Source organism: Vigna angularis, chromosome 2, assembly GCF_016808095.1.
Source record: "Vigna angularis cultivar LongXiaoDou No.4 chromosome 2, ASM1680809v1, whole genome shotgun sequence".
Lineage (NCBI taxonomy): Eukaryota > Viridiplantae > Streptophyta > Magnoliopsida > Fabales > Fabaceae > Vigna > Vigna angularis.
In genome coordinates, this window is record NC_068971.1 from 26,943,809 (window position 1) to 26,966,954 (window position 23,146).

At 35.7% G+C, this 23,146-nt stretch overlaps 1 protein-coding gene across 1 annotated transcript; it reads left to right on the top strand.

Annotated features, from left to right (window-relative positions):
* The first annotated feature begins 15,998 nt into the window (after nt 1-15,998).
* On the top strand, nt 15,999-17,237 carry LOC108328221 (probable glutathione S-transferase). Its single transcript, XM_017562052.2, has 2 exons — nt 15,999-16,319; nt 16,698-17,237. The coding sequence occupies exons 1-2, from the start codon at nt 15,999-16,001 to the stop codon at nt 17,052-17,054; spliced, it is 678 nt and encodes a 225-aa protein (XP_017417541.1). The 3' UTR covers nt 17,055-17,237.
* The last annotated feature ends 5,909 nt before the right edge of the window (nt 17,238-23,146 follow it).

Here is a 23,146-nt window from a genome sequence, read left to right on the forward strand (position 1 = left end):
GTATCCCCATCTGTTTTCTGGTGAGTTTTAATTTTCGAGCACGAAAATTTTTGTAGTTAGGGGGAATGTTAGAACCATTAAAAACGCACTCAAAACCCCTCTGAACGGATGCCAGGTGTCAAGCTGAGGGGAGTCAGAAATCAGATAGTGGAATGCAGGTGTCAGCAGAGGAGCGGATGTTCGTTTTAAGCAAAATTGAGTTTTTGGAAAATCACGTCACACTCTCTGTATGCATCTTCTTCTCCAAACTCTGAGTTTGTCAAATTCTCCTAGTTCTCTCTAAAAGCTCTCCCTTCTCTCTAAGAAATCTCACTTTTCTCTTCTCCGATCACCATTTAGGCACCGTAGAAGCTTTTCTGGCGTCCTAAGCTTCATTCTGAATCGAACAATTTCGAGTTCTGAACTGGTAAGTTTCCTTGTCTTTAGCCGTTCGTTCTCTGGTTCATGCAAATCAAGTTCTGGTTGCATGTTGTCATATTGTCTGAACCATTTTTGGTTTTTTGTGGTTTGATTTAGTTTGAAGAGTTGTTGAGCGTTGAGAGTAGAAAGATTTGTAGACAGAAGAACCATACTTCTGCCTCTAGGACTGTAAGACCCTTGTAAACTCAAAATTTTACCAAGTTGTAAAAATTTCAAGTTGTAGTGTAAAATAGAATGCTGTCAAAATTTGACATGGTTTACTATTTTATGTATAACTTTTTATACAATTAATATTTTGGTTTGATTCTTTTTCCATTGGAAAGTAGACTCAAAGAGCTTCGATTTGAGTACTCATACGCCTAATTCCGAAGTCGGGAAGGGGTCCAACCGAGCTGTCAAAGTTGCACCAGTTTTCTCTACTCGCTGGGCGAGCAGTACACACTCGCTGGGCGAGCAGTACATCTCGCTGAGCGAGCGAAAAAGTTTCCCGACAGCTCGAGACACCAAAAAAAGGTGTCTGGAGACTTTTTTAGTCGCTGGGCGAGCCAACCAACTCGTTGGGCGAGCTGACTAAGCTCGCTGGGCGAGCGGAGCGTTTCGGCTGGGCGACCAGATCGAGTTTTGGCTATTTATAGGACGTTTGGGGGGCTGGAAAGGGTTCATGTGCGAACTAGAGAGCAGAGAAACGGAGATTTTGGTGCGTGGAACTTTGGAGCAACGCTTTAAGCCGTGGAAAAGGACTCTGAGTCTAGGAAACGTCGCAAAGAGTTCTTGAAGAAGAAGCTAAGGAGAAAACCGTAAAGGGAGCTAACTTTATGTCTTTCGTTTTCATATGTTCTTGATTTTTGAACATGTGTTTGAATCTGTGGTGGTTTTTAAACGAAGGAATGTCTCAACTTATTGAAATCCAAATCTGTTTGAGTTTTTAACTATGAATCTGTTGATATATGCGAAGTATGTGAACATTTTTGGTATCTGTGATGATTGATGATGAGTTTTGGATGTCTGGGAGGTCTGGATTGCGAAGGGAAACATTGGGATGAACCAGAAAGTGAATTTTCGTGGTTTTGGAATAGTCCACTCGCTGGAGCGAGTGAAGAACTCACTGGAGCGAGTTGCGCGGGACAGATTGCGTTTTTTTGAAGTTTTGGGGGTTCTGGATGTCCGTTTTGGACGTTCTTTAGGTCGTTCTGGGGGTTTTTGACCCTTCCGGATCTGTTGGTGATGGTTTCAAAGCTGTTTGAGTTATATTTATGTGGGTAATAAAGTGCTATAAAGGAAATGTGTTATTTGTACACTGTTTTGAGTTGTTTGATGTATCTGTTTGATATGGAAATGTTGTATGAACTGTTTGAGATTGCAAATTGATATGAGAATGATGTTTGGATGGTTAAGTAGTGTTGAAATCATGGTTGTATATTATTTGATTATGAGTTTCATGTTGAATGAAGAATTGAGGTTATTAATGATATGGTATTGTGATGATCTCACTTATGCATTTGAATATATTGAACATATGCTAAGTTCATGGTTGGTGAATATGTGATGATGATATGATATGGGTGTCATGGCATGATTGGTTTGGTATTGTGAGGATTATTGGATATGTGTATTTTGGTTGGATGATGTTAATGATCGAGTGGTGGATAGTAAGCGTTGTGGTTGCTGGCCCGGGGAAGCTCTAGAAGAGTGATGGGAAGTAACCCTACACACGGGTGATGTGTGTAACCGCCCGGGGAATCTCTTACATTTATGTAAGAGTGATGGGGGTGACGTGGGGTACTAGTCCGGTGAAGCTCGAGACAATTAAATTGACGTTGTGTGTGCTGGCCCGGGGAATCTCTTTAGGTGAGTGATGGGGGGTATACTTGCACTTGTCCGGGGAAGCTCTGAATCAGAGTGATGGAGGGTGACACTGTGTACTTGCCCGGGGAATCTCCCTACAGAGTGATGGGAAGCAGCAATACACATTGGGTGTAATGTGTAACTGCCCGGAGAAGCTCTAAAAAGAGTGATGGGAGTGACGTATGTGCATATTGGTGTATGCAGGTATTTGTTTATGATGTATATTGGTGTATGCAGGTATTTGTTTATGATGTATATTGGTGTATGCAGGTATTTGTTTATGATGTATATTGGTGTATGCAGGTATTTGTTTGTGATGTATATTGGTGTATGCATTATGATTTGGGTGTGATTGCATATTGGTGTATGCAGGTATTTTTTTTATGATGTATATTGGTGTATACATGTTGTTTGTTTATGTGCATATTGGTGTATGCAGGTGGTTGGTGTGATTGTATATTGGGTATGCAGGTATTATTTTATGTGCATATTGGTATATGCAATGTAATTGAAGTATATTCATAATTGTGAATAGTAGTATGTTATGAGGTATGTGTGTGCGTAGTATACTCAAGATATGAGCATATTTATGATGTATGTGTGCTATATTTTCGTTAGCTCACCCTTGCTTGTTTGTGCATGTGAATGCGATGATCGTGTAATGTGTGATGTTATACGGGAGCAGATGTTATTGCATATGTGATGGCTGATGTTTCTGAACATGCATAAAGGATGAAAGAGAGATGTGATAGAGGACTTGGGAATGTATTTTAATATTTAATTCGATCCTGACTATTTGAACATTTTATTTTCGGAATAATCGGTTTGTAATAAATAACGTACTAATTTTTCGAAGAGTTTGGATATTAAAAATTTGAAATTTTTACTTATGTGTTTTACGGAAAAATTAGTCGGTGTAGCACCAAATTTCGGGGTGTTACAAGGACGATCGTTCACGCTAGAGGTAAGGGAAGCTTATTAATTTAATTTACATGATTATGTGTTGTATGAACGTTCGTTCTCTGGTTCATGCAAATCAAGTTCTGGTTGCATGCTGTCATCTTGTCTGAACCATTTTTGGTTTTCTGTGGTTTGATTTAGTTTGAAGATTTGTTGAGCGTTGAGAGTAGAAAGATTTATAAACAGACGAACCATACTTTTGCCTCTAGGACGATCGTTCACGCTAGAGGTAATGGAAGCTTATTAATTTAATTTACATGATTATGTGCTGTATGAACGTTCGTTGACTAGATGATTTGACATGAAAAATGATTGAGTTATGTTATGATGCATAAAATATATGAAATCTCTATGTTTGGATGTTATGAAATATGAAAGTGATTATAATATGAATGTGTAAAGTTATGAAGTTATATGTTAAGAAATGAGTTGGAATATAAATGATCCTGGTATGAAATTCCCCTAGGAAAGTGTACGTTCGTTACTGAACGGTCTTTGACCGTTCGATTTTCTAGTGAATTTGGTTTGTAGTGGATTCTTTCATTTGGGAAGAATCCTAGTTGAGGACGAGCGTCTGCATTTCGAAATACCGTGCTTGAGCGTTCAGCCAAGCATAGTTCTGTCTTGATATCCTGTTATAAACTGAAGTATGTATATATATATATATATATATATATATATATATATATATATATATATATATATATATATATATATATATATATATATATATATATATATATATATGAAATTGTGTATTTAGTTATTCTTAAATACTACTCCAGTAGTATCTCAGTATATTTATCAAGCCTCTTTTCTATAAGTTTAGTAGCACCTGGTCTTATACCAAGTGTTCGTCCTAAGTAAGTGTTTGGTCTTACACTAGGCACTCGTCCTATCTCCTTAAGTTAAACTTCTAATACGAGCGTTCGTTCAAGCCCTCTAGGGTTCACTCACTATAGTGTTCAATCTTTAACTGGCATTCGTATTTCTTGATACTAAACTCAATTAAACTAAGTATTCACAAGTGTTCGGTTTCTTCATGTGAATTCCTCTACGTATTATTCTTTGAATATCTTGAAGTGTCTGTGTCCATTGGTTCCGGCCTAGAGCCTTAGTGCTGAGCATGGTCTTTTAGATGTTCGGTTAAAGCTCTTAAGAGTCAGTTCATCTAATTTACTCATTTTGTAAGTTACGTTCGTTCTATTCGTTTCTTGTGATATTAGATTGTACTCGGTTTTTGTCTCAAACCAATAGTAAACCTCTTGGTCTAAATCCATTCTGGAACTAGAGACCTCTCGGTCTTGCTCCAATTGTTCAGTCTCGTTCTAAGTCAGGGTTGAACGTTCGGTAAATTGTATCCGAACGGATCTTTGTGTGAAATGTTTAAGTGAGATGACTATTAATGAAAGATGAAGAAAATGTGATATGGAAATGTTGTGGATTATGGACTAGCGTTCCGGGGAGGAACGACTCATGAATATTGGAATTGGTAAAGTATGATTGTGGGCATGCTAAGCTGGTTGTTCATCCTGATGTTCCGTAAGTACTCGTCTTCACGTAGAGGAGGGTAGGTCATGTGTGGGAACGGCGGGAGGTCCTAGTCCTTAGGGTTACTTTGGACAGATAGGGCTAACCTCGGGTGGCAACTGTTGAGGGCATCCTAGTTACTACATCACCCGGGTGCACGAACGCCTGTAGCTACGCAGATTTCATACAGTCCGAACATTCAGTCTAGTATTAGGCTTTGTGTGAACGAACTATGAATTATCTTGTTTAAATGATTTTGTGAAATGTATGTTTATGCATGATTTAAATTACATAAGCTTACCCTGTGTTTTCTGTCGTGTCTTGTTTTGTACGTTCGTCTTGTCGTTGCAATGATCATCCGTGTGGAAGTGAGCAGAAGGGGACGGTTGTTGGAAGATACGCTGGAAGAAGAAAATTTGGTCGAGGTTGAAGTTAAGGCCGAACAGTAGGACGTTTGGTCGGTAGTTTAGTTTATAGTAAGGTGGTCGTTAGATCACCTTTCCCTTTTGATCTTGCATGACCATCCGGTATCCTTTTGTAAACTGTTCGGTCAAAATTGTACCTTTGTACATCTTTTAATTAAATTTCTTTTTACTACATTGTAAGGTCGTTCGGCCGAGACCGTACGTTCTTGTATAGTGTAAGACTGATCTGTATATTATTTAATGTGATTATTCTATTATATAGTTTTGGACTGTATTTTTGGGATGTTACAATAATTTTTGTATCACTTGTCCATTTATAATATTAGAGTCTTGAATAGATAAATCTATAATATTTTTTCTTTCTTGAAACATCTTCTTTATCACCCATCTACAATGCAATAAAAAAAATGCTAACTAATAATATTGAAACAAAAAATAATAAACAATTAAATTAAATTAGGTGGGTTGGTGAGCCAATCCGGCTCACCACGAGTTGTTGGAAGATACGCTGGAAGAAGAAAATTTGGTCGAGGTTGAAGTTAAGGCCGAACAGTAGGACGTTTGGTCGGTAGTTTAGTTTATAGTAAGGTGGTCGTTAGATCACCTTTCCCTTTTGATCTTGCATGACCGTCCGGTATCCTTTTGTAAACCGTTCGGTCAAAATTGTACCTCTGTACATCTTTTAATTAAATTTCTTTTTACTACATTGTAAGGCCGTTCGGCCGAGACCGTACGTTCTTGTATAGTGTAAGACTGATCTGTATATTATTTAATGTGATTATTCTATTATATAATTTTGGACTGTATTTTTGGGATGTTACAATAATTTTTGTATCACTTGTCCATTTATAATATTAGAGTCTTGAATAGATAAATCTATAATATTTTTTCTTTCTTGAAACATCTTCTTTATCACCCATCTACAATGCAATAAAAAAAATGCTAACTAATAATATTGAAACAAAAAATAATAAACAATTAAATTAAATTAGGTGGGTTGGTGAGCCAATCCGGCTCACCACGGGTTCAATCGGGTGAGCCGGGTTTGACTTGTGGGTTACAAACCATTTTGACAGTACTACAATGAAGGTATTTTCTCTCTTTAAGATAGCAATATGGGAATTTAAATTTAAATTTGTTAACCTCTTCCTTCCTAATATTTTATCTTGTTAGTGTTTAGTGCAAACACTATTTATGTCAATTAGGAATATTGTAAATTTCTCTATTTTAGTTTTAATTTTTTTTCTAATAATTTTAGAGAGAAAAAGGTTTGTCTTCTTTGAAATTACCAAGTAAGTGGTAGTATTTTATTTTATAACTATGTGGATATAATTTAGTCTCTTTCAACTAAACTTAAAAAAATTACATGCGAAAATATCTTCATTTACCAGTAAAAGTTTGCATAAAGTAAGGTCTATTATTTTAATGATCATTATTATAAATAAATAAAAATACATGTTACTTTTTTATGATAAAAAAAATTATTTTTATAATTTTTTATTAAAAATAAATAATTTTAATAATTTTATTATAAATAATTTTTATTTAATTTGTATGTAGTTTTATAATTTAAAAAGAATAGTTATTTAAAGAATAATTATTTTAATTTAAAAAATAAAATTGAAAAATAACGTGGACAATAAAAAAAAAATCGAAACTAAAGCCATTATTACAAGTAAGCGATGGTTTAAAAACCTCATATTTTTATGTGTAAGTGTTAATAAGGATGTATTCTTGTGAAAAAAAAAATTGTTTTTCAAATGATTAATAAATCTATTTCTCATCATATACATTAAATTTGAAAACATTTATGGTAAGAAAAGGAAAGAAATTGGTTTGTCTAACATCTTTATGTATGGCTTTCTTGATCCGAAAAATTTCATCATGATATTATTTTCAAAATTTGAAACATGAAACCGGAAAGAAAACTTTCTGATTATTTACTTGGCTATCTTGTATTGAGGAAAGACTTTTTTTTTCTCAAAATTATGTGTAAATATTTGAATATCAGTCTGAAATTTATCTTCTTGAGATCTTTAATAACTAACTCAAACTCCTTTAAAAACGCAGTTTTAATAAAAAAAAGTTTCCAAATCTTTTTCCAAAATTAAAAACAATGTTTAATAATAATAATAATAATAATAATAATAATAAACCTAAGGATGAAAATAAAGAAAATAATATATTTTTGCTTTATTTGTGAACAAATTAATAATCTAGCTAACAATATCTTCAACCTATGTCTAGTCCTACCTGTCATTTTTTTTATCTGAATGTATTATGTTACTAACCTCTACTGCTACCTCTCATTTTTAATCTCAAAATCATTATGTTACTAACCTCAAGTATGTTTTAATTCAAATGATTAGTCTATAGATATCAATAATTAAGATGAATAATGATCGTTAGGGGTGATTTTGGTTTGATTTTATATTTGATATTTCTAGAAGAAGTTGGAATAAATAGGTAAGTAATTTTTCAGTTTTTATAGGGATACAAACTTCTATTAGTATTGAATTTATGGAATCATTTATACATTGGGGGCATTCTTAGACAGAGAAGACTTTCAAATGGTTTGATTGGAGAGTGATTCTTCTATAGTGTGTCATGATCTTTTGAACCAATGAGTGGTTCCTTAAACTCTTAGAAAGAGATGACATGGTGTTTGCATTTTTGTAAGCATACACAATTCAAAGTTTCTCATTTTTTTGTGTGAAGAAAATCATTGTATAATAAGTTAACTAATTTAGCTTTGATTCATACTAGCAGTTTAATGTTTCATCTTTGTATACTTATTTAGATTTTTTTTTCATGATAAGCATAATTTGTTTATGTTTACAAGTGTATTTTTTTTCATGAGTTTAGTATGATTCCCTTATACTTTGTATTCTTTTTAATAAATTTTCATGACAAATGATTAATATTTTATGGGATGTCAGCATAATTGAAATGTCATAATTCATAATAGTATTTAATATGACCTTATTTGAAATTAAATAAATGTGATGTGAATATGAGAAAAGAGAATGTAACATATGTTCAATGAGAGGTATAGTGAAATTATAATAAACTTATAACTATCTTGTTTTAAATTTAAATAAAATGTTTCATGTTTTTAAAATAAGAAAATTTTAATAATTAACTTTGTGTTATTGTAACAATAAAGTAAACATGTTGATTTATAGTACCATAGATTACTTTTTTTTGTTAATGTAACTATAGAGTAAAGTTGTTTTCTAGTACAATAATAATGGTAAGACTAGACTTATTGTTACTGATTTACCCATAGAAAGTGTAGATTCGTTTATAAATATTCACTTGTTTCTAAAATTACTATCATAAGAGTTTTAATGGTTCTTACTTTGTGTTTTTAATTTAGAAATTTATCACATAGATTTAAAACCTAATTGATGATTTTAAAAAAATATATCTTAATTATTTAAAAAGGGTCAATGAAGGTATATGACCTCGGTTTGAAAGGGAACTGAGGCCAAATCCCTCTACAAAAATTTGAACATTACAATTGAAAAACTTTAGGAGAGGGGGCTATGGTCTCAGTTCTATAGACAACCGAGGCTATATCCCCCTTTCATAAAGTTTGTTAGTTCAAACGTCAACGCAAAGGTGAATGTGAGGGTTTGGTAGTGAGGTTATGGCCTCGGTTTTGAAAACAACCGAGAGAAAATGTCCTGCATAGAGATTTTGGTCAGATTGTAGAGGGGAATGTCAGTGGGCGCAGAGGGTCTATGGTTTCGGTTCTGAAAACAACCAAGGCTAAATGACCTGCATAGATATTTTGGTTAGATTGCAAATGAGAATGTTAGTGTGCGTAGAGGTCTATGGCAGTGGTTGTCTTGGGAACTGATGCATGGTCCCTCTACTGCTTTAGATGGTGTAGAACTGAGGCATATACTTTCGCAAAAATTTTAAAAATGTCATCGCGCCATTTTATGCCTCGGTTTTTGGTAAACAGAAGCATGAAGGGCGCATTAGTGTCTTTTTTTTTACTAGTGCTTCTTCCTCAACGAGCTTATGATTTGTCTTCCACTATCATCTACCTTCAACATATATGGGAAAACATTCATCCAACTCTAACTTGTTGGAACAACCGGTACCGATTTGCGCAGTGAAGCTAAAGCAGATTCGATTGTTAAGAGCGGAAAAGCGTGTTCTATCAATAAAATGGTTCCTTTAATTTTCTTGTAAAACTTTTAATGAACAATTGATGTGCTAAAAGTTTAGAGAGTGTAGGGAAGAGAAAAATCACACAAATGATTTTTATCCTGGTTCGAATCAAAAGATTCTACGTCTAGTCGTTAATCACTATGAATAGTGATTAACCTTTTCACTAAAATATTGTTTCACAGATTACAATAATATGGAATAAATAGTAAGAACAAAAAACACTTTCCTTCGATAAACGAATGGAAGAATCTTCCTTCCACAAACGAACCGAAAGAAAACTGCTCAGCCTACTTAAAGAGAACCGCTCCGACCTTAGACACGCTAAGCGCGAGCTTCTCCTATTCACAAGACTTGACAAAAGCAACACTATCACTTGAGAACTTTCTCAAACAAACTATATTCTCAAATGACGTAGATTTTTTTTAAAACGGTTTTAACAAAAGTATATATAGCCTACTGGCCTGAAACTCAAAAGACATATTACAACTGCCAGTGATAATCAATTATTGTAAGTGATAATTGATTATCTGTGAGACTTGGAACAGTTAGGATATTAACTCTTCAAACGGTCGGTTCTAGTTCTTGACTTCCTTCCACCATTCGGTTCGAACCCTCACTATCTTCTGCCATTCGGCTTGAGGACTTACCGTCTTTTGCCGCTCTACCCGATTCCTCACGGCCTTCCACCCTTTGGCTACCCTTCTTCTACTCTCTCACCTTCGAACTCATAAGATTTTATTCTACAGTGTCAGAACTCAAAATCCAAACTACCACCGCTCGGTCCCGGTCATGCCTCCGCTCGGTTGCCAGGACTCAATCCTTCCCACCACTGCTTCACCGTCCAACCGCTCGGTCATACCTCGCTTGGTCTCAGTCATGCCCTCCACCGCTCGGTCCTTCTTTTATTGCTTTCTGTTATCTTCTGTTATTCTTCTTTCCTTTGTATACATATAGGCACTGGCTTATATCCATTGTCAGGGTATCTCTATGATACAGGAATGCTTTTAAACTTAATTCAACAAGGGTCTTCATATTCTTCACTTTATAACATCGCCATAGTGAACGCCTCGGTTGTGTTCGAGCACGAGAAGGGTTTCAACAAGGCCATACACCGGGAGTCTTTCTTCTTGGGGGTCGCTGATCCATACGTCACGGGTTTCGATATTTTGAAAGAGGTTGTTGATGTAGAGCTAATCTACCTTGAGGAAACGCCCGACGACAAAGAAGGCCCTGCTGCAGAAGAACCGCTGGTCGAAGAGGAGGAGGCCAAGGATTGCGACGATGGTGATGATGGCGAGTAGGGCAACCTTAGGAAAATGAGGGGGGTGGGGAATATTTTGTTTAGATTTTTTGTAGCGTGGTTGGGCGGTAAACATATTAGGTTTTGTTAGTGTTTGCTCCGCGGGCCCGCTGATACAATTTGATGTATACTCCAAAGTTAATTTTTTAATACAATGGTTTTGCTTTTCTTTCTCGCATCATCTTTTTGTCGCTTTATTTCCTTCTGAGTTATGGTCGTTCGGTAGAGATGTGATTGCACGATACAGTCCTTATCATTCTTGATGTAAAGCATTATTTGTTGGTCGTTTCGATTCGATGCCCCACTTTTAGAGCTTCGTTTTTAACTTAATCATTTTAGCATTCTTCGTACCGGACGACAGTAGTTCATTTGCAGAACTTATCATTCACCGTCCGGCTAAGTTGACAGTGATCGCTTTAGAAACTCCCTGTTCATCAACTTGGGTTTTGATCTAAAGCGGGCGGTAGTGGTTCGTTAATGAACTCTCCGCTCATCGCCCGACCAAGTTGACAATGGTTCCTTTCGAAACACTTCGTTCATTAAATTGGGTTTTGATCTAAACCGGGCAGCAGTGGTTCATTAATGAACTCTCTGTTAACCGCCCGGCCAAGTTGACAGTGGTTCCTTTTGGAATGCTCCGTTCATCAACCTGGGTTTATGCTGACAAGTCCATTTGTTCGTCCAATTTCGTTTATCTTCATTCACAATTTTGATACTGATGAAATACTCAATCATTGTATTAACTTTGGTAAAAAGGAGATATACAATGAGCAATCAACTAAAATAAAACTTTAAGTGGGATACATTCCAAGTATTTGGAATCGATCGACCGTCTAGATAGGCGAGGCGGTAGCCCCATTTGCAAGGTCCTCTGTCACCTCTAAAGGTCCCTCCCATTTGGCTGTTAGTTTGCCATGCGAGGTTGTTCGTTTCGCTTCACCAGTTTTCCTACATACCAAGTCTCCTTCTTCAAAGCTCTTGGGCCGCACCTTGGTGTTGTACCTTCTTTCCACCATCCGCCTGCAGGCTTCCACTCGCAAGGTCGCCCATTCCCTTCGTTCTTCCACTGTATCCAACTCCACCCTTAACTCATCTTTATTTAGGTGAGTGTCCTCCAACTGTCGTCATAGGGAAGGTTCTCATAGCTCGACGGGTAGCATGGCGTCAGTTCCATACGTGAGATTGAATGGTGTTTCGTCGATCATCTCGTGTGGAGTGCACCTATATGCCCATAGGACCTCGGAGAGGTCATCCACCCAAGCTCCCTTCCTTTCCCCCAATCTTCGCTTCAACTTAGCGATAATTGTTTTGTTCATTGATTCAACCTGGTCGTTCGTCTAGGGGTGTTCTACTAAGCTAGTCATGTGTTTTATCCCTAGCGCTTTATAAAACTCGCCTAGCTTTTGTCAACGAATTGCATGTAATTGTCCGTTTAAAACATCTGTGATAAACCGAAGCGACAGACCAATTTCCAAACGAACTTTTGCACTTGCTGGGCCGTTATTGTGGCGAGGGCTTCCACCTCCACCTACTTGGTAAAATAGTCGATGCTGACGAGATGGAATTTCTTTTGAGCCTACCTTGGGGGAAATGGCCCAATAATGTTCGTTCCCCATTAGTCGAACGACCAGGGGAAACCATGCTATGCAATGTGGTTAATTGGGCGTGCCTATCATTGGCATGAGCTTGGCAGGTGGGGCATCTCTGAACAAAATGTTTGGTGTCTTCTTCCATGGTAGGCCAAAAATAACCCGCCCTGACGGCCCTAGCCTTCAAAGTTTGTCGGTCGGTGTGAAACCTACATACTCCATTGTGAAACTCATCCAACACATAGTGCGCTTCGGCTCCCGAAAAACACTTGAGGAGAGGGGTAGAGAACCCCCTTTTGTAAAGATTGTTTCCCACTACTACGTACCGAGTGATCTTTCGGGCGTCTGCCGAATGTATGGGTTGTACGACAACTTGCTGCTCCATGAGTCTTCGAATCTCCGTTCTCCAGTCGCTTCCGTCTGCCACGCCTGTGGTCAAGCATTCAACCAAGGGTTCTGTCAATACTTGGCGGATTATGGTGGGTAGTTGCCCCTTTTCCTTGCCACTACTAAGTTTAGAAAGCATATCTGCTCGGGAGTTATATTCGTGGGGGATATGCTTGATCTCAATCTTCTCAAAGGTTTTGATCAAGGCAGAGGCCTTATGGAAGTATCTAAGGAGGTAGTCGTCCTTGACCTGAATATCACCATTCATCTGGCCTACCACCAATTGTGAGACCGTTCGGCACTTTATCCTACGAACTACCATATCTCTGGCAAGCTCTAGTCCAGCCACCAAGGCTTCATAGTCCGCCTGGTTGTTGGAAGTCTTGAATTTGAACACGAGAGACTGCTTCAACAAGAACCTGTTAGGCCCCTCGAAGACAACTCCGACACCACTGCCCGCTCGACCAGATGCCCCATCCACGAACAAATTCCACTCAACAGTTGGAGTGGTTTGGAGTAATTTTACCGCAAAATCCGCTAAGTGCTGACCCTTAACGGATCCTCTCAGTTCATACCGTAGGCCAAACTCTCAATTCACCCCCGGATGTCGGTTGCCATCCAGGCGAAAGGTCGCGGTTACGCCAAAGGACGGACTATAGCTTCCGTTCGATCTCCTCTTCCAGCCCCTAGCCATAGAGGTAACCTAAGAGTCATCCTCTCCTACCCTAGTTGGCCGCAAGTCCCCTAGAAGTTCCATTCGATCCTCTATGTTTGTTTATGTGTCAAGGTCCGCCATGGCTACCTCTAACCGGCCCATCTTTCCCTTGGTCGTGTGGGGGTACAGCTTTAATCCAGCAGCGTAACATTCTCGCACCATCTTCGGGTCCGCCTGGACGGTGCACAATATCGCCCTAGGAGCATGTTGTAAAATGTGTTGGCTTCTACCAACAAATAGGGAACCCTTTTCTCTCCACCATCTCGTTCGGTTCCAAGGCGTGTGCGAAGATCCACATAATCCCAGGTGTCCACCCTTTCCCCGACGAAATCTACTATCTGTTCGTGTAGGGAACGACCAGATCCTTTGACAAGTCCATTTGTTGGAACGTCTTCCAACAGAAAATATTGATAGAGCTTCCCTGATTGACGAGCACCTTGCTCACGTCGTACCTGGCTTTCTCTGTCGTGATAACCATATAGTCGTCTTGCTTTGGATTAGGGGCGTGGATATCCTCGTTAGTGAAGGTGATAGGGGGCATAGTTCTTTGGGGCCTGTTCACGACATGGATCGTTCGGAGTGCCCGAACGTGCCGTTTTCTAGCCAATGACAACGATCCTCTTCCGGCAACCCCTCTAGAGATGGTGTTGACATGCCCCCGTAAGGGGAGGTCATTGCTTCTACTACGACTTCTGTTTCTCCTTCGTTCTGATCGGGGCCAGTCGTTTCCCCCATGGGCGGCTGCAATAGTCTCGCCTGTCCAGACTCTTCCGTCGCGGACTTCATCGGGACCGCTGCACTTGCTCTACCGATCGTTCAGTTTTAACGTACTTCTTGAGTTGACCCATCTGGATCAACTCTTCAATTTTATCCTTTAAGGTCATGCACTCCTCCGTTGTGTGACCCATATTCTTGTGGTACAAACAATGCTTGTTACCATTTGTCTCGAGCGGCGTAGGACGTCTCTTGGGTGCGGGGATCAGCTTTGCATTGAGCACTTCATGTAATATCTTTGCTCGGGGGGCATTTAACGAAGTGTATTGCTGAAAACATGGCCCCCTAGACGGCTCGCTTTGCTTCCTGGTTTTCCTTCTTGTACGATTGTTTCATGTCCTCGACCCTAATTTCATCGGTTAGCCACTCTCTCAATTCCATCATTGTCTTTGAGGCTCGCCTGTAGACACTGTCTTTAAAGGGCCTCGGCTTAAGGGCCGATAAACGTATTGCAGAGCGAGCTTGGGGATGAGGCCATTTACTCGCCGAATGGCCCTTTGATAGCGGTCCATGAACGCCCTTAGCGACTCCTCCTTCCCTTGCTTCAGGTTTACAAGCTCAAAAATGGTCAAGTCTTGAGTGCGATGACTCGCGAACTAACGGCTGAACATGAACTTGAGACTGTGAAAGCTCTCAATGGAGTTAAGGAGCAGCAAATTGAACCACTCCAATGCTTCTCCCTCCAGTGACAAGGAGAAAGTTGGACACCAGATGGCATCGTTTCCGGTGTGAAATGACATCCAATTGGTGAATATTTTAATGTGGTCCTCAGAGTCGGTCGTCCCATCATATATCTTGAACTGGGGCGGAACGAATTGTTTGGATATATGAACGTCCATAATAGCATGGACGAACGGTAACCCGCCATATGAATTCTCGGCCTTCATCACCAGTTGCTTACTGATAGCGACACTCTCGGTCGGGACAATTTTAGTCCCACTCTCTCGGACTTTGGTCTCGGTCGGTCACCAAGTGTCGTCTAGCCCCTTATTCTACTCTGTCCTCTCTTCCTGGGCGGCCTTACCTCGTTCTGCTTTTTCTGTTTCCCGAATCTTTTCTTGCGCGACCCAGTCCGAACACTCGGCCCGGACTACCGCCAGCTCCACCTCGTGTTTCTCGTGGTCACCATTGGGTATTAGTCAAGTCACTCGCGTCCCACGGTGGGCGCCAAAATATTTCGGGTGTGAGGTCGAGTCACTACTAACACCTGCATAATTTCTCCTGGGATGTCGTCTGGTATTTGTTCTTCTAGTCTTTCTCATCGTTCCACCGTCTGAAGGTGTTTCTGCCAAAGGTTCTCCGATGCTTAAGTCAGTTGATTGTCCGTACGGAAGTTCAATGTAATAGTCATAAATGTGCAGTAAATGCAAACACTTACCTCTTACCTTTGACGTATATTTATAATTTTTGGCATCGGTTTGAGATTAGTGAAATCTTAATCACAGCTCATTCTCAGCTTATTACCTCTAATTATCATTTATCTTAATCTTTGCAGGAAAGCTTGGTTATTGATTTAGGCCAGACGTTCTATTCATGATCGTCCGGTCTTGCTTGATAATTTATGCCACATTCAATCACCTTTTGACTAAGTCCTGCTCTTCAAGGTGGTCTGGTTAGTTTGGTTATGGGATGATTGTATGGCCATCCAGACCATAGGGTACAATTATATTATTAAATGAAGTTGTCAAAAGTATTATTTTTATATTGCTTAATTTGTTAGCAACTCTTTCCCACTTCTTGCTAGATTGGATATTACATTGTATTGAACTAATTTCCTGGCTCTATAAAGCCCGTAGAAGCCTTAGGAATATGATACCAAGCTAAGTGTTGAAAGTGATTATTGTAGTCTTTGGAATTGAAGTGCTGCAATGGTTTCAATTCAGGAAGAGGTGACCCTTCTGGGAGTTACTGGAAGCCCATTTGTTTGCAGGGTGAAGATAGCCCTGAAGTTGAAGGGCGTTGAATACAAATACGTGGAAGAAAATTTGAGCAACAAGAGTGAACAGCTTCTGAAATACAACCCAGTTCACAAGAAGGTTCCAGTCCTTGTTCATTGTGAGAAACCCCTTGCAGAGTCCCTTGTGATTGTTGAGTACATCGATGAGACATGGAACAACAACCCCATCTTGCCTTCCCATCCTTACCAGAGAGCCTTGGCTCGTTTCTGGTCCAAATTCATCGATGACAAGGTAACCATTGTTTTCCACTTTTCTTCCTTTTTCCTCGTTTATCCCGAAAACACCACCTTTCATGACATGTTGTAAATGTGAAATCTTGGATTGAATTAGACAACGTCGTAAAACAAGTTCATTAAATTTCATTTATTAATCGTGTCAACTTTATCTAAAGTCATATCAATGATTGATATTGAAGATCTCGTACCTACCGGTAATGGGAATATAGCTAGAACAGAATATACAAGTGAGAAGCAATCCTCAAGATGGTAGTTGATTTTGTGGGATTGTGAAATTGAGTCTCTAAGTTGATAAAGTTAATTCAAAGAGCTGCCTTAAGTTATTGTGATTTATACAACAGTGAGTAATAAATAGTGTGATTTGTGAAATCAGGTGGTGAGTACTTCATGGAAAGCTGTTTTCACGGTTGATGAGAAATGGCGTCTGAAGAATGTTGCAGAAGCATATGAGAGTCTGCAGTTTCTTGAGAACGAGATAAAGGAGAAGAAGTTCTTCGGAGGAGAGGAGCTTGGGTTGGTAGATATTGCTGCTGTCTATGTAGCATTTTGGATCCCTTTGATTCAAGAAATAGCAGGGTTGGAGTTATTGACAAGTGAGAAATTTCCTAATCTCTACAGGTGGAGCCAAGAATTTATGAAGCATCCAATTGTCAAAGAATGTCTTCCCCCAAGAGACCCAGTTTTTGCGCTTTTTAAAGGACGTTATGAAGGCCGTTTTGCTTCAAAATAGATTTAATGTTGTGAGAGATTGTTAATTTCTAAGGAAAATTGTCATTGCGTTGTTGCTGTTGGTTAGGATTTCGCTTCAAAATCTAGGATTTCCGCATGTCACACAAATAACCCAGTTATTCGTGTTGATATTTTACTATTTCAATCAATAAACTATGCAGCATCTTTGTGTTCCTCAAAGCTATATTTGGTTCCTGATACATGAATATTGGAAGGAAGTGCCATAAAAACATTATGGTTATTCATATAAAAGTGTTATGGTTTTCCAATAATTTCATAATATAGAAAACTTAGAGGATATTAAAATTACATAATTCTCACCTATATGAAAGGGAGAATACATGTATATATATTTTGTGACATCTTCCTATTCAGTACTCATATTTGGTTCACTATTCTATTCTATAGATTTAAGAGAATGGTATGTGTGTTATTCTTCGTTATTTAATTTATTCATTTCTTTCTTCTCGGTCAGTTGTATCTTATATAATATATAAAGTCTTACATTCTTCTGTTTAACTTGTATGACATTGTATACGTTTAATAAACAAACAAATCAAAACATAACGCACTAAGATAAGTATTATTTTAGTTATGAAGCTGGATTAGTCAATCCCTTAGGCTTTGTCCACCTTTGCTTATCTGAATGGATTTAGGAGAGAGTAACTAAAGGAATTTCAGAGGATTTGAAGATAAATTTTTTATTGTTTATTTGAGTGGATTTTGAGTTGAAGGTAAATGAGTGTGGATTTGGAAGTAAAGTTTGTAAGAATTAGTGTAGAATTTGATTGATATGACAGATTAAAAACATTTATTTTTCATTCTCACTTACCTCCAAATCCACTCAAATAAACAACAACAAAATTTATCTTCAAATCCTCTCAAATTCCCTTGATTACTCTTCTCCAAATCCGAACAAAGCGTTAATGTTTATGCAAAATTCATTTATTTATATATATATATATATATATATATATATATTAGTAGTGAATGGAATATCTTTTACATAACCAACAACCAAGTGATGTGTTTAATTGTCATGCTTATTTGATTAAAATTTAGACCATGTGACTAATAGGTATCCACCACGTGTAAAGACTAAAAATATACATAATTCAATTTTTTTTCTATTAAAATTAGTTGTGAAGTGAATGCCGAAGGAGTGACAAAAATATTTTTTAATGAAAAACATTTTTATTTGTATAGGTTATATAATTAGATTTAATGTTGTTTTCCTTAGTTTATGCTAAGTTTGAAGAAAAACAATGAAACAAAATTATTGTTGCATGACACCATTAATTGACTAACTTTATTATATACAATCAATTTTTTATCATTTTCTATTATGTTCGTATAGATGATGCATTAGGTTTTAAGAAACATGCAATTTCTAAATGTTAAATGTTTATAAAAAAAACTCATTAAAGTAGAATTGATAATATATATATATATATATATATATATATATATATATATATATATATTTGTAAGAATTTTATGATACACAATATAAAAATTCAACCTACATTATAATGCAATAAGTACTTATAGTGGAGATTATTTAATAACAAATTAATAAAAGAAAAAGCTAAGTGGCACTATACAAAGAAGGTGAATATCCACTATATGTCCCCAATATTCATTCACTAAACATTGCAAAAATATCAAAAAATTATTAAAATTATGGAAAAATTAAATTCTTAAAAAAAATTAGAAAGTTAATTTTTTTTTATTTGGATTAAGTATGTTATTAATTTCCATTTACATGCAAAATTAGAATTCCTTCCTTTTCAAAAGTTTATATAAAATTCATCTCTATAATTTAGTAATGCATGAAATATATCCTTCTAAATAAAAAAAAATATACAAAAAAAGAAAAATTAAAAAAAAATAAAAATTACACGTCACAAACACATATCAGCCATGTGTTATGATATGCAATTAGCATTGTCATTAGCTACATTATCTAAAAGTTAACACTTCTAGACTCTAGAGGATGTATTCCATGTATTACTAAAGTATGAAGATGGATTTTATATAAACTTTGATATGGACGAATTCCAATTACACATGCAAATACAAGACTAAAACCCTATTTAATCCTGAAACATTATTTCTATTGGATAAATCATAATTTCATAACCAAGAAAAAAAACTAATTCAAGTCATGATAGTTGTACATCACGCAATGGACGAAGTCCTTGCCACTTCCTCTTTTATGATAAAGTACTTTAGTTTTGTATGTTTAGCACCATTAGTATTCAGTAATGCAAAAAAGAAATTCTATGATGGTTAAGATAGGCTTTTTTATGACGGTTGTACAGAAGACACAAAGAAAAACTACATAGAAAGCTTAACCTTTTATAATGATTCAAAAGACATGTCATAAAATGAGTTACTTTATATGAAAGTTTAAATTCTAATCGTCTTAGAAAAAGTGAGTTTTTTTTTAAAACAAGAAAATATTTAACAAATATCATTTCAAGGTTTTTCACCATTACATTTTGTCAAAATGGAATCCATGACTAATATGTGCAATGTAAAAACTCTGCAAACAAAAATACATAAATTAGCTATCACAAAAAAATTGACTCAAAAATCAATTTCTATCTATTTTTAGTAAATTTTTCAAAATCGGTACAAGTAGTAGACAAAACTAATATGGATTTAGGTTTTGACACAAACTAGATAGTACAAATACCATAGACACAAAAATAATTCTTTTTTTTATTTGGTAGAAATTAAAGATTACCAAAATGCTTCTAATTATTAAAATAATATAAAATGATGATTTTTAATGTTATATTTAATTGTAGAAATGTTTATAAAGAGTAAAAAATTAATATTAATTATTAAAAATGTTTACATTAATTTTTTATCTCAAAAACTAATTTTAAAAGTCCATCCATGTATTTCTTAAAATTGAAGGAAATTTGCAGAGCATTTTTAGCTAACGGAGGAGTTGCTTAAAAAAAATTATTTGATCATGTTGGAAGCAACAGCCATTTATTAATCCTGATTGTGATGATATTATCTTTTTAATATAATAAATATTAATGTATAATGAAAATGAAGGTAGAGTTTGAGAATCGTATTTGGTGTTGTCACATGATGATACATCCAACCCAATACATACGCAGGAACCGAATATCATGGAGTGGTAATCGAATACACCACTCCATAGGAGCTAGGAATTGAATAAAATAGATTGAGAACCAAATAGGGCAGAGAAATCAAATACAAATTAAAAGGAATCGAATACCCCTGATTCACTTTTGTTGCAAGGCGCAAAATTGAATAACCCTTGTAACCGAATACGCCATGTTTTGTGACTTTTCCATCTTCATTCTTCTTTTTTAACCACGGGTATTTTAAAAACCAATGAGGGCAAACATGAGATTTTACTTCAAATAACTGCAAATCTCATCATGATAGTGCGGAACCGAAAACGAGTGTATTTTGCAAATCAACTTAATTAAATCATCGCAAATCCCACCAAACGAATACAATTTAATTCATAAATCATTCCTCGCATTTCTACTTAAACAGTAACATATGAATACAGCCTTAAAATGTAAAGATGACAAGAAAATAAGAAGTGTGAAAAAGAAAAAAAAAATATAAATATAAATATAAATACAACATTTATTTATTATGACAATTTTAAATTCACCTCTCATAAAAAATCTTGTAACTTATTACATAAGTCACATTACGTATTATGCCAGTTGGATTCCATGATTTGTTTTATATTTTTTTACAAAAATATTACTACATCACTTATTATTGATAAATGGATTACGTCATCATAATAAAATCATTTTTTTTTAGTTACTTGTATTTTTAAAGTTAAAAAACATTGTTGCAAAGTTATTGCAATATATTTTCATCACCCTGATAACAATAATTTTAAAACCTAAAAATAATTCATTTTAAATTTGTAATTAATAAAATATTGTCAAAATGAAGAAAACAAATGGCCACATATACTGTTAAATTAGGAACGTCTATTGTTAGAAATGTTAAAAAATATATCATGTAATAACTTTTTATCTTGTGTCACTGAAAAGAAATGTTAGCAAATGTCAACGGCGTATTAGTGTTACATGTTGCATTAGCTATTCTGTTATTAATAACTTTTTACAATGTAACTTTTATTAATTCATGAAAACTTGTTAAATTATAATTATATATTATGTATACTGATATTTTACATCAAACTTCATTAAAAATTCACTATTAAATAATTCAAATTGTTATATATTTTAAGAAATATAATGCTGATTTTGATGCATATGAATAAGATACTAAATATTTTTATTGATATAATTTTTTAATATAATGGAATCAACGTTCAATTCAATTATGATTTGAGTAAATTATATAATAGTTTGATCTCATCCCAGTAGCTTATTTCAAATACATAATTGTATTTGTTCATTTCTTCTCCTTTCTACCTTGATTCTTGCTAATGAAAAAAAGTGCCCTCTTACCATTATAAAAAACTTCATCTTCTTATATATAGAGATGCAAAAAGGAAAAACCCTTTCAAAAAAGAGTATTACTCCTTCCACTACCACATTTTGAGGTTGCATCTCTCCAACTTTTTTTATTCCAAAACTAATTTTAAGTAATTTTTTTTTACTTTTATTTTATTTAATATAAAACCTTAATCTTATTCTCTCCCTTTTTATTGTCGCCGGAGCATACCTCCACACCCTCACACAAAACTTCACTTTCACTCTCTTCTTTCTACTTTCCTCTTATTCTCTTATTTCTCATTTTCGTTTCCTCTTCTCATTTTTGTTTTCTCCCTCTTTTATTCCATTGTTTTCATTGCGTTGGTGCTTCCATTTGGTTTTTTGCTGATATATTATATATGTTGTGCAATGGTCTATGTTCTGTGCGCATCAAACGATTGAAGGAAACAGGGAAGGACAGAAATGAGATATCTATTTGTCCTTCAATGGATGTTAATATCTGTTGTCAGATATGAACATTCGTTGAAGGCCAAACATATTTCTCATTTCTGTTTTACCCTTTGCGATTTCATTTTCTTTTTTAATTTGGATTTTCGGTTTATTAATTATTTTTTTTAGATCTATTTATTTATAGTGGACTTAATATTTAAGTTATATTTATTTATACAGAATAAAAATTGTTTGTAGTTTGAAAAATAAATAAAAATGGTTGGAGACCTTTACGAAAATAGGAGATTTGTTAAATCTTCAACAGAAATCCATATTCGGAAACGGATATGGACATTTGTTGAAGGACCAACGGATCTCTCACTTCCGTTAAGACCTTTAATCATTTTGAGTGTTTCATCCTACACCTCCAACATCTCATCCTACACCTCCAAAAATTTTATTTCTAATCTTCTAACATTTCAACTTACCCCTCCAACTTTTTCAAAAGATTTATTTTTTAACATTAATAAAAATACTTTTATTTTCTTCTCTTTCTTATTAAAGACACTTTGATAAATAAGTTTTTATTTTTTTCTCCTTTTACTAAATAATTTAAATAAAAAAGATATTTATTAAAGTGCCTTTAATAAGAAAGAGAAGAAAATAAAAGTATTTTTATTAAAGTTAAAAAATTAAATCTTTTGAAAAAGTTGAAGATGCAGGTTGAGATATTAAAAGGTTAAAAATGAAATTTTTGGAAGTACAGGATAAGATGTTGGTTGTATAGAATGAAACACTCAATCATTTTTTAACCTTGGTAGATACCTTTTACAGAATGGTAACGGGAAAATGTGGTGGTGGAAGAAGAAGTTGGGGTAGTGCAGGAAAAACTCTCTTCAAAAAATGAGGGTTGCTCCCTCCACCACCACCAACCGCTCCCTACACCACTCCATACCTAATTTACCCTTGCTATAAAACGGATGTCAACATCCGTTTCACCTTCAACGGATGTTGTTATCCGTGAACGGATGTTGTTATCCGTGAACGGATGTTGATATCCGTGAACGGATGTTGATATCCGTTTACATATTTTATATTTTAGTTTATTGTTTTTATTTAAAAAAAAAAAACTTCAACGGATGTGGCCACGTCCGTTAACGAATGTGCCACATTCGTTTAATAG